This window comes from Dermacentor andersoni, chromosome 3 (genome assembly GCF_023375885.2).
Source record: "Dermacentor andersoni chromosome 3, qqDerAnde1_hic_scaffold, whole genome shotgun sequence".
In the NCBI taxonomy this organism is placed as follows: domain Eukaryota; kingdom Metazoa; phylum Arthropoda; class Arachnida; order Ixodida; family Ixodidae; genus Dermacentor; species Dermacentor andersoni.
Window position 1 is genome coordinate 30,943,099 of NC_092816.1, and position 15,786 is coordinate 30,958,884.

The 15,786-nt window shown below is 49.0% G+C and overlaps 1 protein-coding gene across 6 annotated transcripts in view; it reads left to right on the plus strand.

Moving 5' to 3' along the window:
- The window catches only part of LOC126520842 (uncharacterized), a 383,777-nt gene that overhangs the window by 162,941 nt on the left and 205,050 nt on the right, over positions 1-15,786 (plus strand). For all 6 annotated transcript variants that reach the window (XM_055065013.2, XM_055065027.2, XM_055065028.2 and 3 more), the window contains exon 2: positions 11,623-11,766. In XM_055065013.2, the coding sequence (XP_054920988.2) occupies positions 11,676-11,766 (91 nt within the window). In that variant the 5' untranslated portion in view covers positions 11,623-11,675. The remainder of the gene's footprint in view (positions 1-11,622; positions 11,767-15,786) is intronic.

Below are 15,786 nucleotides of genomic sequence, written 5' to 3' on the forward strand. Positions count from 1 at the left end.
TATGGAGGCACACGGAACATATAATGTATTATCTCGAGAATAGAACAGGGAAGTAGTGAACTGTCGCCCAATCTGTCAAAGCGCTGTCGGCAGTGACTGAATTGTTGTTTGTAGGTGACGGAGGCGGCTTCTTTGTGGACACAGAGAAACAGAGAGGGAGAGAGCAGGATAGAGCGAGATGTTGCGTTCAGAGTCACGCAGGGAGAATGGCGCAGCGCCCGATCTTGCAACTAAAACACAAACATTGCAATGCGGCCCTTGTTGCGGTTTCTCCCGAGCCCAAAACACGGCTTCTCTATTCTTTCTCACTTTGTTTTTTGTTTTCTTTTTTCTTACTGCTTATGTTAAAACGAACGCCGCAAGACGAGTTTCTGGAGTGACAGCGATGTCGATTATTCGAGCACTGCTTACAGGCGATCGCTCCTGGGGGAGATTGAACTTGCTGTCAATCGCGCTCTGACGGGGGCTGATGAGACGCCGGCGGGCGTGCTGTCAATAAGGCTTTGGCGTCGTTTTCAGCAAGTGCCAGGCCTCTTTGCCCGTGCGAAGTGTTTTATTGCGATAACAATGATATGGACACTCCAGGCGCATTTCTGCCATCGGCGTCGCCGTGATGTTCCGCATAAAGTCCGAGGGCAATAACATTGTCCTCGCGCGCCGTACGCTGTGTGAGCGAATGAAAGCGTGCGAGGTTGAGCCGACGATAGCAATTCAATCTTGCGCGCGCAAGGGAGAAAAGTGGGGACGAAGCGCGAAGTCTTCCATCGCACGCAAGGCGCCGGGTGAAGCGGCAGCGGGGGGGGGGGGGGGGGGGGTGCGTCTGCTTTGGTGGCTGCGTATGACGCCGCCGGGCGGGCTCTATCTTGAAAGCGATCTGCGATGGGGACAGAGTCTAGCCGCACACCAAGGACCGATAGCTTCGTGTGCGCTGTGTTCTCGCCGCTTTAGTTAGCGTTGAAGCGAGACGCAGCACGAAGGTCGATTTGCTTGCTCTTGCTGCCGCGCTTCCTCACTCCGGTGTTTCGACAGCGAGTTTCGGCAGTCGTTGAGCGAGATGTGTTCATGTTTGTTTGGACACGCGTGACACCATGCTTGTTGATTTAGTAAGTGAATGTTTAAAAGTTTATACGGTGGGTAAATCTAGTACCCTTACTTAGTTACTTAATTACATAGCTGTCTACTAATTTGCTATCGTAATCGATGCTTCGCCTATCGGGCGAGGCTGTGACTTTTTTGTTGTCGCATGTTCCTTGAGGTATTTACATATCTTCTCAATATTTACGCGCGCAGGTATCAGAAGGCGTCTAGTTTCACATCCCGGAATAGCTCGCTAAGTTTAGCGGAAACGCAACTAGAAAAAAAAAAAAAAAAAAGATGGTAAGCAATACCTTGCAATTATGTAGGACGCTCCACTGGTGCAAATTTTGCTACGCTCTTAAAAGACTGTTTTATGCCTAACTTTTACTCCCAGACGTACAAGAAAGGCATACAGGAACATACATGCTCTGAATGTACGAGGCGTGTTTCTTTTATTTGAGCACTTCAGTTAAGAACGTGTTTTCTTGGCGAACTTTGGTGCCCTAAACGTGTCACGTATGATTAAATTAGATTAAATTTAGCTGGGGGAACATGTTCAGAGGCAACAGCATGTGCTGTTCTTGATTCGTTTGCCGCCACCATTGACAAAAGGGGGAACCAAGGCACACTTAAGCTGTCGTGTAACTTGTTTTCTTCTTGCTAGCCTTTCACAATAGTTTTTGTATTATAATGAATGAATGATTGAACGTGCTTCCTGCTACTCCATCTCAACCCTATGTGAACGATAAATCTAAAGCAGTATAAGGTGAAAAGAAGCAGTACTTGAAGAAAACAGAATACGTGGCCGGAAGCTTTCTGGGCTTGCAAGTACAGTGCGGCAATTTTCCGTAATTTAACATCAGTAACAGTGTGTGTATATATATATACACGCGCAAAATTTGTCATTTGCTGCTAGTTTCTTCATTTCTATATCTGTGGCCAATTACCTCGTGGTTATAAAGTATGTGCCATGTTTCAAGGATCCCACATCAGAGGGGCGGAAACGTACGAAGGTTCTTGGAGGGGCATTACACGTCTGTGAACTGTTCTGTTACTTCGTAATTGTTAATTTGTGAAAACTTTTCAATGTAACGGTTTTGTGTATGTTTTGGTCTAGATGCGTACAACGGCTGCCTTCATTACTGCGTTGAATGTGACGTGTTGTGTATTATGTTTGTATATTGTTCGGGTCAGTCGGCGGCTAAGGCTTTCACATAGCCGAAGAGCGAGCCTCTATCAGATTTGACTGTTGGCTCAGCAGTCTATGGTGCGCGCATGTAAAGCAATCGGATAATCCATGACGACGATATAAGGTGACAGGGTCGATGATACGTGGAAGGGTGTGCGATAAACATGAGGGGAAAAGTATCACAGAAGAAGATCCTGGTTGGAGTTCAGAAGAGCCGAAAAGAATTTTAAAAAATAAAGAAAGGAAGGTGTAGTGACTCGGTGCATGGGAACCGAGTTTAATTTAGAGTCCCTGCTGGTCCCTGCGTGGGAGACGCCCACTGCGCGCTGACGTGCGTCCTGCAGGACCTTTAATAAAGTTTATCCAATCCAATATTCATCCGAAGTATGTCCATCTGACAGCGAATTATCGGCACACGAACCCGCGACCTTTTCCTAAGCGGCTGTAAGTCAAAGCCATTTTGTCGCTGTACAGCTGGTAACTATGGCGGATATTCTTTTTTGGCCCTGTTAATCAGGAGGATAAAGAAGTCATCCACCGCAAAAACAGGAGCTTGTCTGAAACAAATAAATGAGTGGGTTTCGATCTGTTATGCCCTTTGTTTGGTAGGAGAAGTCAGGGACACGACCTTCTAATTACAAGCTTCTCTATCCGATCCTTAGTCGACCAGATCAGGCATGGCGACGGCATCGTCGTATTGCGCTCTTTCCATCAGACCCGCTACTTACTATATTTACGACGGGTTGCTGTTTGCTGAAAGGTCAAGTGCGTTTGCCTGTTTATTGTTTTTCCCCTTATGGCTGCGAGATTTACGACAAGGGCGCAGCAAGGCCTCGTGGCGATGGCACTTGCCAGCCGCGGTCTTAGCTCAGGCGCGTAGGCACACACACTCGCACACGCGCACACACTTGCGCACACGCACACACACGCACACACACACGCATGCACGAACCGCCAGCCGGCACTGGGCAATAGAGAGCTTTAGGTGCGCAAGCGTTAGGCCTGCTAGCGCTTGGAGCCACGATACTGCGAATGTCCAGTACCGTCTGCGCATGCGCAGTACAGTGGCCCCATGCGCTAGCTGGCCTCAACGCTTGCGTCCCCCTACTAAAACTCTCTATTGCCTTGCGTGCAGAGGTGAACAGGGAATTTAGAAATTTAAACCTACAGTTTCCTGCGAAAGGCCTTTCGCACTAGCTTTGACTAACAGCACTTCATACATATAACATGTTAGCATATTATAGGTTGCGCCGAGCGCAAGCGAATATGCCGTTGAATATCGCGTCTTTCTCTCCCTGGGCCTTGTCGTTCGTTGCCCTGCGCCAATAAGGAATGCTAAAATCCCCCCAACTATATGCAAAGCAGCCAAGTGCTATATACCGTCACGCTTGCTGTAAATAATTATTTGTTTTTCATGGGTGTGCGGAAGCAGCCTTCCCATATTACTGTCGGTTGAACGGTGCCGACGCTTCTCGCGTTCTGCAGTGTTTTGTTTGTCTCACCACTCGAGCACCCTGTCTCAAGCAACTAGAATTTTGCAAGAGACACACATTACGAATGCAAACCGTAGTAACTGTGCAAGCGCCGTACATCATGTTCACGGCAGAGGCAACTTCGACGTCGAACGAACACTGTGTCAACAAACGAAACAGATGAACAAAAATTCAGTGCCATTCCACTCTGAAGGTGCATGACCAGCGAAGCTGTGTATATATTGATGACTATATTGATTTAATATGTGGTGATTACTATATTGATTTGAATAAAGACCATACACGTGACTTCGTGATTCTAATGCTTTTTATTCTGTTTTGTTACCATAGTGATCATCGCGTTATGGCCACTATGGTAGACGGCCATGGGCTGAACGACGATGCTTGAAAGATCTTCAGCAAACGTCAAGTCTATACATAACCGATGACGCGTAGTTGGTACATTGACATGTTTATAGCATCAAATGCAGAACCTACCGTCCTCGCAGTATTCGGGGTCCCGACAGGCATCGCGCATACGCTTGGCGTTGGCGACCAGCTCATCCTCGGTATCTTCATTCCGCCGCCGCCGTGCCCATTCCCGTTTCTGCTCATGCCGCCGGTCTTGGAGGGCACGCTGCTCTTCCTTGGTGCACCCAATACGCGTCCTATCCGTAGCAGGGTGTAAGGATTCGGGGTCAATCCCACCGTTCGTAACCAGTTGTCAAGATTGGAGTCGGGCATGAATTAGAAGGTCGCTGGCCCATGCCATCGTCCAACTTATCCACGCTGAGGACGTTGTTGAAGGGAATGACTGCTTCTCATCGAGAACGAGGAATATGGGTTTATTTACAGTATCTACATAAGGACGTTGCAGTTCATCAGTCTAGCATGACTGCGAGAGAAAGTGCAGTGAGCGGCCGCACAACAGCGGTTTATAAACACTCGGTCCTCCCTCGATCCCAAGGTGAGGGAAACGTTTGACCACGCATCGTAAACAAGTCGCCTCTCTGCGCGAGGGATTACACACACACACTTCCGCACAGGTACACGGTCCTCAACCGACGTCAGACGGACTTCGTAGAACTCGGGGCATACGTCAGAAAAGGTGCCTTTTATTTCCCGAGCTGACCCCCGCAGCGCGGCCGGTTGCCCATTGTCTTGCGTCTTGAACGGCGCGTGGGAAGGGGCCTCAAACTACGTTCCCTCGGGGATTCCCTTGTTCACAGCAGACCAGATCGGCGGTGGCGGGTTCAGGCACAAAGCCTGCTTCGTTGAACTCATCTTGGCTCCAGCGACGGAGAGTCGAGGGCGCGCGTATTGTTCTCCACACACAGTCGACTTAGTGACGCCGTGGCTACAGGTTTGCGGTGGCGTTCCAGGAAAAGTTGACGCCGCTGTCGCAACTGGCTGGCAAAACTTGCACCTCAGCGGGCCGTTCTTAACAAGGGCAACAACGCAACTTATGATAACGTAGCTATGCCATGTTGACGTCACAGTAAAGAGGCGCACACACAACGCCGGACTATGAACGCGCCTTTAACGTTTATATTCCGACGTTATCTACGCGTGGGCGAACGTTGCTCGACGCCAGGTGTGCTGCAGTGCTGTACTTCGCTATATCGATTTGTTGGTCTACGTGAACCTCTTCTACGCACGCAGAAAAAACGGGAACCTAGCCTTATACAGCTTAGCTGTAAAAAGAAAACGCGCACGCAGACGGTCGGACAAAGGTGTGTTCTCAACACGTTCTCCACGTTCACGTCACTGTGCAATAATGTTCCTAACATTATATGTTCACACGTATGTTACAAGCATCTTAGAATAAGAATAATACTTCGATCGATTCTCGAGCCAATGCGAGGCTATGACTACACAAAGCAAAACTCATCCAGAGATTCGGGTCTCCAGCACTTTTCGTTACCTTGGAGGACCTCAAGTCATGGTTCCACTATGCCAGCATGTAGCATGGCCCAATGGTACGATTAGGCTCCCAGGTTCAAGGTCACCCATTCAAGAGAAAGTTTGTGCTACATAGACAGTCTCATAAAGCCGTGTTGCACATGGGGGAAAAATCAGGTTAAGCACCTTTCTGACTGTATTCACACGCCTACGATTTCTAAAACTACCTCAGTGGATTTGCTACAAGTTAATTTGGGTTGTGGTTGGTGAGGTGAGCGCCTTGATCTTGCGAGTTTGGGTTACGGTGGGTAGATTCTTATGCCAGAAGTACGAATGTTCTTGGATAAGCAAACTTGCCCCGTGGCTGACCCTTGCCTCGCTGCATCCTTGATTGACACTGCTTCTCCACGCTTCTATGTAATCCTCTCACATTGGCCGACACTTCCCAAATTTGCCGGAAAACTGTGCTCGGGGGCAGTTTGCGTATAGGTTGCTCGTACGCGCCTACCGCCAAACGGTCACGCTCTAACGAGTGTTTGTGCACGGGGTGTTCTGGCTCCCTCGCTACCCCTATAGACTAATAGAATCTATGGGAGAATGGTTCGAGCATACCGTACACCTCCGAAGCGTCCGCGTTGGCCCGGCGCTTGGGCGCTTGGTCCGGCGTAAACACGTTAAGCGCTGGCCAGTATAAGCTTATTCCGCGTGCATTCTCCCGTTAGGGGGTGAAACCGTCGCACCGTACACACTGGACGTCCAAGGCGTAAGGTGACCGCGGGAGGAACTGCCGAAGGTTTGTTTGGAACTGCCCGAAGTGTTACTCTCAGCCTGCGTGTGTATCGATGCGCGTTCGAGTAATTGGATCCCTTTCGTTTCACTCCCTCTCCACCTTTTCGCTCGGCACGTCGTGCCTCCTCCTACGGCGCTCGTCATTCGATTAAGGCTTCGCTTCCCGACGCCATTGCTCGAGCGGGCTGCCTGTGCGCGAGATATAATGAGCCTTGACACGGGTGCACCGTAATTAGGGCCAGTGATGGTTTTAACGGGCCAGAGAGGAGTAGGAGCGAGGGTGCGATTAGACGGCGTTTGAAGTGGGAAGGCATCGCCTTATATGGCGATGCCTTGCAGCGCTCGGGTCTGCTGTGTAACTTTTTGTCGCGCTTAAACTGCGTCCGGTGATCCTGAAGCCAAACTGTTAGCAAGAGCCAATTAGAGAAGGGAAATCCTGTACTTCAAAATTAATTTTCTTTAGAAAACATCGCTGGCCCCTCAGAAGCAGTAACAAAGGAGGCACCGATACAAGATTGAAAAAACAAAAAATAATAATACGATGAATGGTGCGGAGAAATATATAAGTGCGCTGTAAGCATGAAACAATCATTTTTGTACTGATGTGGCTTGTTGCTACTGCTGGTAGTTGTTAATGCACAGGCGTGTGCGAAAGTAGTGTCATTACGCACGTGCAAGTCAGGCTGTTTCAAGCATTTCGTCATCGTTCACTTAGCGACAGAGGTGGTTCGTTTGAGTTAGCCAGTGTGCAAGGAAAGAAACATGTCGAAATATTCCTCTTATCTTTGTGACGAGTAATTTATCCGTGACGACGTCTCAAAAATCGTGCCGCTAAATATTGCAGGTGTTGCTTAGGATTTAGAGATAAGTGGCTTCTTAATTGAGAAATAATTTAACGGCATGTGCTCTCATTAGGTTAGTCAAATAATCGTCTGGTCAATGTTCGGCCGCAGTCATCACTTTTCTGCAAGTTTTTTTTTCTATATTATTGTACAAATGCTTTGCTCAGTCTTATTACTCTTTAGTTAAACCGTGTCGCTGTACCATGTCGTCATTCCCAATAAAAGAGAGAGAACAGAGATGCGAAAAGGCGGAGAGATATAACCATTATCATTAAACACATCAAGAGAGGTTACCTGCTCGTACGGTCATTTACGTTGTTAGAGGCACTACGTTTTTCTTTTTTTCTTCGTTTGAATCTTCCCTTTTCTCGCCATATATCTTCACTATATTGGGATAAAAATACAAGGGCACCTATACAGGATTGACCGAGACCTGTCGTCACTATATGCACATTTTCAAAATACTTCCTTTCGCTATGACGAGGTACTGTTCATTAGAGGAACTCAGTTTACGTATAGTCCACCCTCCATGTAATACCTTAAAGAATGCATTTGCGGTTAGAAAAAGAAAAAAAAACAATGCATTGCAGATTTTTTTTCCTTGTGAATTCGTGAGTGCGCCCTGTCCTCGCATGACACGATGAACGCGGCGTAGTCTTCTTATGTGTATCAACAATTCAATTTTCAGTCGTCGGGTGCCACTGTATGTGTAACACATAGTGACAAATACTCGTATTGTATGTCAGCGTATAGGTACATGTGACACAGCAAGACATTGCGCGTTCAGGCAGATTTCGGGCGAATACCTTAACAAATATTACAAATAATGACTTGGACACGAGGACAAGAACAGTGATTGGAAAGTAAGTGGACTCCTGACGATGGAAATTCGCCTAAACAGAATTGCCGGATAAACCGGACAAGCGTACCAACCTGGGTTCGCCACCCATGGGAACAGTGTTAACGAATTTCGTTTAAACGGAACGATTCTGTTTGTGAACTCAGGTAAAACAGAACTGAAACCGAAGCTGCAGCTGCCTCATCGGCTGTAAACTTCATATTAAACAGGGTTAGGCCGAAAAGAAGTTCAAATAGCGATGCCATACAGTCAAGAAAGTCCAATGTATCAGTCATTAGCGCTGTCGTAGCGTCAGCGGCTGCTCTGCAGTGTTCACGTTGCCTAGTTCGTTCTTTGGTGTAGCGTGATGGTGACATAAAACCGAGAGCGCATGAACAAACACTTTGTGCGATACTCCAGAGCAGAGATACTGCAAACAGAGTGCAATAACGTCTTCTTTTTCACCGTCATGAAATTAAAGCAGTCGACGCTTTTAAAATAACTTTTTTTTTCGTACTTATTGCGTCTTTTCGCATGAACGAAACGTTTGATACAGGAACTCTACTTTCTGCCCCTTCGAGTTCCCTTTAAGCGGAGTCTACTGTGTTTATCGTCTTCCTAGTAGTTGGTCGCATTTGTCGAATTTCTACAGACGACTGCAAAGCTTTATTTGAGCGCCTATCTAACTCACATTAGACCGCCTGTTGATGATGTCCCGAACGTATATCTTTTTCTTATAATTAAAGTGGCCTTAGTTGTAATTCCTGCCCGCATCGTGCGCAATTGCGCAGTGTACCGTGCAGTGACAGGCGGCGCTGTGCCCGCTTCCTTTCGTCGCATTGATCGCTTTAAGACGTCTCGTAGCTCTTGCAACGCTGCATGCTTCTGTAGGTATAGGTGCTCTAGAGTGTATTAGTTTGCGTCTGCTTCAAACGAGTGTTGTCTCTCGGGCATCGTGACCTCGAGATAACTTTTCCTAATTTTCTAATTGGCCACCGACCCGCCGGCCGTTGTGCTGCAACATCGTTTCTCGCTTGAACGGCTTTCGGTTCGCCGGTATATTTCGCTGTTCACGCTCGTATGATGTCCTCGGGCACAGCGGAGGTGCCGAGGCGTATCGCGAACATTGCACTGCGCATGCGCTGTGCGCCACTTGTGGTCTCTGCGAACGTGTTCGCATTGTGAAACCTGGCAAATGCGTGCAATACGCTTGGACGCAGTTAATTAATAGCCTCTTTGTCGAGAAACCCGAAGTACGTGGAAGAGCGTCAAAAGTTGAACAATGGCTTTACGCGTCTCGACAGCCCACCGTTGTCGGAGGAAGTTATTTTAGGCCCTTGGCCAGACGCTCAATCGCCAGACGCCATCCAGGCGTTATTGAACTTTTTAAAAAGTACGGGCCTGGACTGTAGGCTTTGAGCATGCCAAATTGCTTGCCATATGTTTTACGTTTTCCTTCTCTCGTCATCGTCACCCATCATGCGCTTCTATCTTCCCTCTTTCTCTCCCTCTTCCCCTTCCCCCAACGCCGAGTAGCTGGCTAGAGGAATGAAACCTCAGGCGGACTTCTGCATTTCGTATCCTTGAACTTCTCTCTCTCTCTTGCCGAGAAAGTGACCTCCCCCCCTCTGCCTCTCACATCCCAATGCGCGCACTTGTGCACACGCTAGTAATGATATGACAACCAGGAGTATTGCTGAGGCATTTTTGTTAAAGGCAGTTATTAAAGGCATTTTCCTTTAATAACTGTGACATGTGCGTAAGCTATCCATCTATATCGTTATTACGCTGCGCATTTTCATATAGGCAGTACTTGATCCAAAACCACGTGCTCTTTCTTTTTCATGTTATTTCTCTGCTTCGGATATCGCCGATATATGTAATTTTTGCTTCGAATAAATAAGTTTTAGTAAGCGCTTGTTGTATCTGTCTCAGTAGGCGTTTTTTGTTCTTGCGTCAATACCTAAAAAAATACTGTAGAGGGCTCAAATTAACACGTACGCAGACGAAGTATGTGGACAGGACGAGTGCCGTTCGTGTGTTTGTGTTAATTCGCGCCCCTCTACTAATGGCTACGTTTCACGAAAGAGTCCAGCAAGAAGCGCACAGTGAATAAATACCGTCTAGCCCTGCAGCTCTCCAGCCTGCTTCTGCGGGTGTTAGTGCTTTCGAAGTCGGATGCACCAAATAATTACCTGCCCGAGAGGAAGCGCTATAAGTAATTAAAATAACGAAACTCGTAAGTATACAAGCCTCTAGAATGCGCTCTAATGAATTCTGCGCTGGATTAAACGAGCAACATGCGCGGCGCGTTCTGGTAGGGCACGTGCTGGGCAGGCCTATTACCCATTTTTTTCTTTAATACTTAACGGTTAGTCCGCGCATGCGTCGTAAATAACGCGCATGACCACGAGGGGCACGGGCCGCATTTGATCCTCAAGCGTACGGCCTCCTGATGATGGCGAGATTATTGTTTAATGAAGCGTTTTAGGCACGCGTAAAAGCACACAAACCGCCAGTGTAGTGGTCTTTCGCCGGGAGGCGGTGGATTCAACGACGCATAGCACTTCTTGATGGGCCGCAGGCCGAACACAGTGGACCGATGCCGATGTTAGCTATATATGAGGCGCGTTGTAAACGTGGCACAGACTCTAGCTGGAAATTAACCGTACTCGACTATTCGATGTCGAAGGAGAAACAAAAATTTAAGAAAAAACGCTGGAAAACGTTACGTCTCGGTGTACTGCGCCCAATTGAGCCATTAAGGTATGCGCATGGTTAGAGGGAACTGCAGCAGTGTGTTACTCAATGTTCTCGCCAGTCGTTTAGCGTCGTCTTTCAAAGCCTTTATTCGAGAATGAAACTTGCACGTTGCTCCCACCACTTGTCTAGATAATATCTCATCCCGTCGCTGCGCTCCGCCGTTTGCGCAAGCAGCACCAGTGCTGATGGAACTGAGAGCATGAAATGGTTCACCTGGCATTTTGTCCAGTTTAATCAACGTGTCAGCGCGTTCACGTCTGCATTATACGCTTCAGCTATATTCCTTGCTTCAATTTCAAGTTCTTTTTTAATGGCCCGGGGCAGATGGTTTCATCGAGTAGAATACTTGACGGATTTTGGGCCTTTCAGTAAACAATGTTCCGTTAGGACGCCTGCAGGCCAGTCAACAATGCAAATCTACTGGAATACATAATAATCTACGGGACGTTTATAGAAAATCTATCAAAAGCCCTCCAAGATACCCTAAAGTAATCTACATGATATTTATAAGTCATGTGCAAGCGAAAGGCCGCGTAATGGGCAGACAAAGCGCGCGGACGCAAAGTAAACATTTTCTATAAAATACCTCTCGTATAAAAAAAAAATATTCAAAACGTTATGGATCCATCTTGCACGGACCGTTTCTGTGCGGTTCGTCTTTCACGAGGTTACGCTCACAGCATGCGCTGTTGCACTCCGATGGGAGACCTGTGAGCCGTTGAGTGATGCGTTCGCCGCTTTGTGTCGCAGGGTGGAGCCTCTGGAGGCGGAGCTGCGTGGCGTCGCCGCGGCCGTGTTGCCCGATGCGGCTGAGCCCCTTAGCGCCGTCATGCCTGCTGCTGCTGCTGCTGCTAGCCGCGTTCGCGCCTTCGGCGCACGCCAGATGGGCGCCAGGTAGGTGTCACCTACCTTTACAAGTCGGCACTTATATGCAAACGCTTTGCCGGTGCTTTCTTTTTTTTTTTTGCGCCAAAGAGGGTGAAGGCGAAAGCCTGCTCGCTCGAGAAAAATTCATTAAATAACTTGACATTTCCATTCGAAAGCGTTGTTGCACCTCAACTGTCCTGACATACTCTCAGCCCCCGCACAACGCCTCAGTGTTGCGTTTCACTGCTTTAAAGAGTTTACTTTGGATTGGATGAAGAACACCTGCATCTCGACGTCAGCCAACCCTTTCTTTTCTGAACTATAGCTCCTTCAAAGAAGCGGCGGCAGGCTTCCTTTCCCGTATTTCTCAATGCGTAGGTTATTAGATTAATCGGACGATCCCACCGCTGTTAACCAGATGTAGGAGTTGTCGGACGATCTCGCCGCCACCACCATTTGAAGGAGTTGAAGGTCGTAGAGAGGAACTTGGGAGGAACTAGGCGTACAGGGTTTATTTACATTATTTACATTTGAACATGGGATACATTTACACAGTCTAGTGTGACTCCCAAATGGAGCCCGCAAGACAAAGCATACAGCAAACGAGCACACAGCTCACGAGTACATTTCGAGCACGACAACGAGCACACTCTAGCAGCCGACAATCGCTGCTTATAAACACTCCGTTCGACGTCATCGTTCGACGTCATCGCAGACTACACGCCTTTTTGGAGGAGGGGGGCTCACACACACGTGCCGCACAGGTTTCAGTGCCTCAAAGGTTTCAGTGCTCTCTCGAGGGCCGACGACCTTTGCAGCGCAGTCGTCGTGGTATCGGTTGCCTGGTGTCCCCGTAGTCAGCTGGTCACGCCCGACCCCAGCCGGCGCCGCTAAATTCCAGAGCTGCCTTTTTCCTGTAGTCGCCACGTGTGTCAGCAAACTGTGACGAATCCTGGGGCCCCCGTACCGCAAAGCACCTTTTTGCCAGGGCAGCTCCCCCTGCCGCAGAGAGACCATGACGACCCGGCAAATTAACCAGCAATGCACGGGGCGCCAAACGTGGCCAGCCCTGCTGTCGTCACCGATCCTCCAAACTAGTAGCATTGTCGGTTAGCGTTGTCGTCCTCGCTCGTTCTCCGAAGGGCGCCGCCACCGCGGGTCGGTCGAAGCACGTGCAGCGGGCTGAAATAGCTGGCACGTTGCCACCCCGGCCGGTCATTCCTAACAAGGTCCTTTCTGTTGTCGTTTTCCTTCCGCCGCGCGCTCGCCCCACAGACCACCTTTAGTTTCCTCTTAGTTGTACAGTCAACGTCGGATTTTTCGGACTCCCTAGGGGCTGCGAAAACGTCCGAAAAATCAAGTCAGTTCGAAAAAATGAATGAATATCTTTCACTGCCCTTAACGGCTCAAATCGCCACAGGCACATTCGAAAAGGCCTGCGATTACACTTATTAGGCATATCGGTGCTCGTGCTGTGACAGGAGATGGCGGGTGGACGCGTGTATAATTAAGGAATACATAGTGTGTCCCGTGACAGTTGACTTCTTGTTACACTTGCTTTCTCCCACCAAAGGTCGTGGGTTCGAGTACCGTAAATAATTATATTTTAATTAACGTTGCCTTAATTAAGTTCTCCTCAACACCAAAGGTTGTGGGCTCGACTTCCACATAAGCTCGAGGGTTCGACTCCCACCGCAGTTCGTGGGTTCGAGTGCCTGAATTAGCTCTTATCTTAATTAACTTTGCCCCTTTTTTTTGGCATGGCGAGCGATATCGGAGCCAGCTGTGGAAGAAGACGACGAAGGCGCGAGCAGTGGCACGAGCGCATGTCCGCTCGATGCGAGCTCACATGACTTTCTGTACCGGACGCGGCGTCTTCCAGACCATCGGGCGTACGAGCTACTTAAGGCGCCTTAATAAACGTCTGCGTCTACTCGGTCAATTCGGATGACACGCGCGACCCAGGCTGTAATCGCATCTGAGGTGTGTCGAGACCTGTTGTCATGATCCTAAGCATCAACTACACGTGTAGCGTGTAAATAACGTACGTTCATCCGAGTTTTTATTGGCGGAGCTGTGGTGCCGCAAGGGTAAATTCTAAAGACCCCGTATAGTTGAAAGCCCTGAAAGTGTGCAACTGAAGCCGTCTTTATATCGCGTATTCGAGATCGTGTGAGTTGTGTATGCGTCAGCTCCCGACTGCAGACTGCGCGAAATTTCTTTATTAAGGGAGTACTGACATGATATTTCCGACTCTACGTTTTCTTGCGTGAAATGAAGGTCCTAGCTGCACCTGTAAGCCGCAGAAAAAGTACTGACAAGCCTCAGGGCGCGCTAAATAATTTATTATAATAGCTTTTTCTATACTACCAGTTTCGTTTTCATTTCCCAGGAGGCCAATGTGTCGTGTGGTCATGACACAGAAAGTGGTCACGTGGGAGCAGGGCATAGCGAGGTTTCATCACCCGCTGCGGCTCGCTCGGTCGCCTCCTGCATGCTGCTACTTGTTGTGAGGGCCGATGATGCCGCGTAGCAGACGACCGAGCAAGCCGGAGCGAGTGTCAAAATGTCGCAACGTCTTGCTGCCACGTGACCACCTTCTGCGGCGTCATGACGTCAAGACACCGTAGAAACGAAATCGCAACTCGAAACTGGCTGGAGAAAAACTATTATAATAAATTATTTAAGGCGCTCTGAGGTTTGCGAGTGTGTTTTGTAGTGTTTAGGTGTACTGGACCTCCGTTTTAAGCAAAAAACTGGGAGTTGAAAATACCATGCATCGGTTTGTCTTCACCAAAGTAGACAAGGAAATGTAATCGAATTAGCCTCTCCATCAGCTTTCCCTGGCCAAAGCAGGTTGTGTCCTAAATTGGAAATGACTAATTATCAATCTTTTTTCGAGATTGTCGCGCGCGCAGCTTTATAGTTGTGATTGGTTGCACTTTGTGTATGCCACGAAAATTGGACTCGACATGTATAGGAGCGTGATGCGGTTATGAAAAGGCATGCATAACACGGCCTGGCGCATTTTGCAATCCCTCCACAATCAATCAATGTCACTGCGCAGTTTCTCGCAGCAGAAATTGACTTGAAGTACACTTGAAGTTCCCCCCCCCCTTCCCTCCCACCCCCGCCTCTGTCAGTCAAGCGTAAAAGCGGAGTGAAAACTATATACCGACGAATTGCGGGTAACTCGCTGCCAGTCAAGCAAAGCTGGCGACGGTTTGTTCGTGTATTGCTCGAGAACTGCCCCTGCATGCGCGGCTAACTCGCCCGCGCTTTCCAAGGGGGTCGCACTTTCAGACTAACTTTAGAGCCCTCAGGGGTGCGCGGTGAGGGGCTGAGTGTGGGGCTGCCTGTGTAGTCACGTGCGCTACTCGTCTGCTGCCATCTTCACCGCGCGCGCACTCGCACAGACAAGCGTGCGACGAGACGGTGGCGCTCGTGCGTGCCAATCTGCGCGAACTTCTATAACTGTTCCTGGCGGCGTCGCGAAGATCGCGCGGGTCGATTATTTCGGCCGGCGCCATTGAGATCTCGCGCGCGCGTCTGTGTTTGTTGGATTTGTTTCGAGGCCTATAGCGGGGACGCAGTCGGGCGTGTCACTTTTGGGAACGACGCAGGCATGTGCCGCGCCTCTGCTTGCTGCTGCCGGTTGTGGTGCCTATACCAGACCCGCTTCTCGACGCCAATGGTGCACAGATATTCCTGCAACCTGGCCGGCCCTTCCTATCCTTTCTTTTCTTTCTTTTTTTTTTTTTTTGCAGTGCCCGTCTCGCTCGGGCATAATGCCAGCTGCATATGCCGCGTTGCGTGAACGGGACGTCACTGTGGCGCCCGATGCGCCAGCAACAGGGCTACTGGTTATCACGTTCTGATTTGTAGTCGGCGGCTTTTAACTGCACGCCATGAGACGCGGGGGTCTCACTCCCAGATTTATCTCCACAGTACTGTATAACGCACCGTGTATACCTGTGGTACAACCATCCTGCCTTCCGTGTTAGTATCGTCTCTCGGCTTCTGCAGCACACTCGATTATCGCCAACT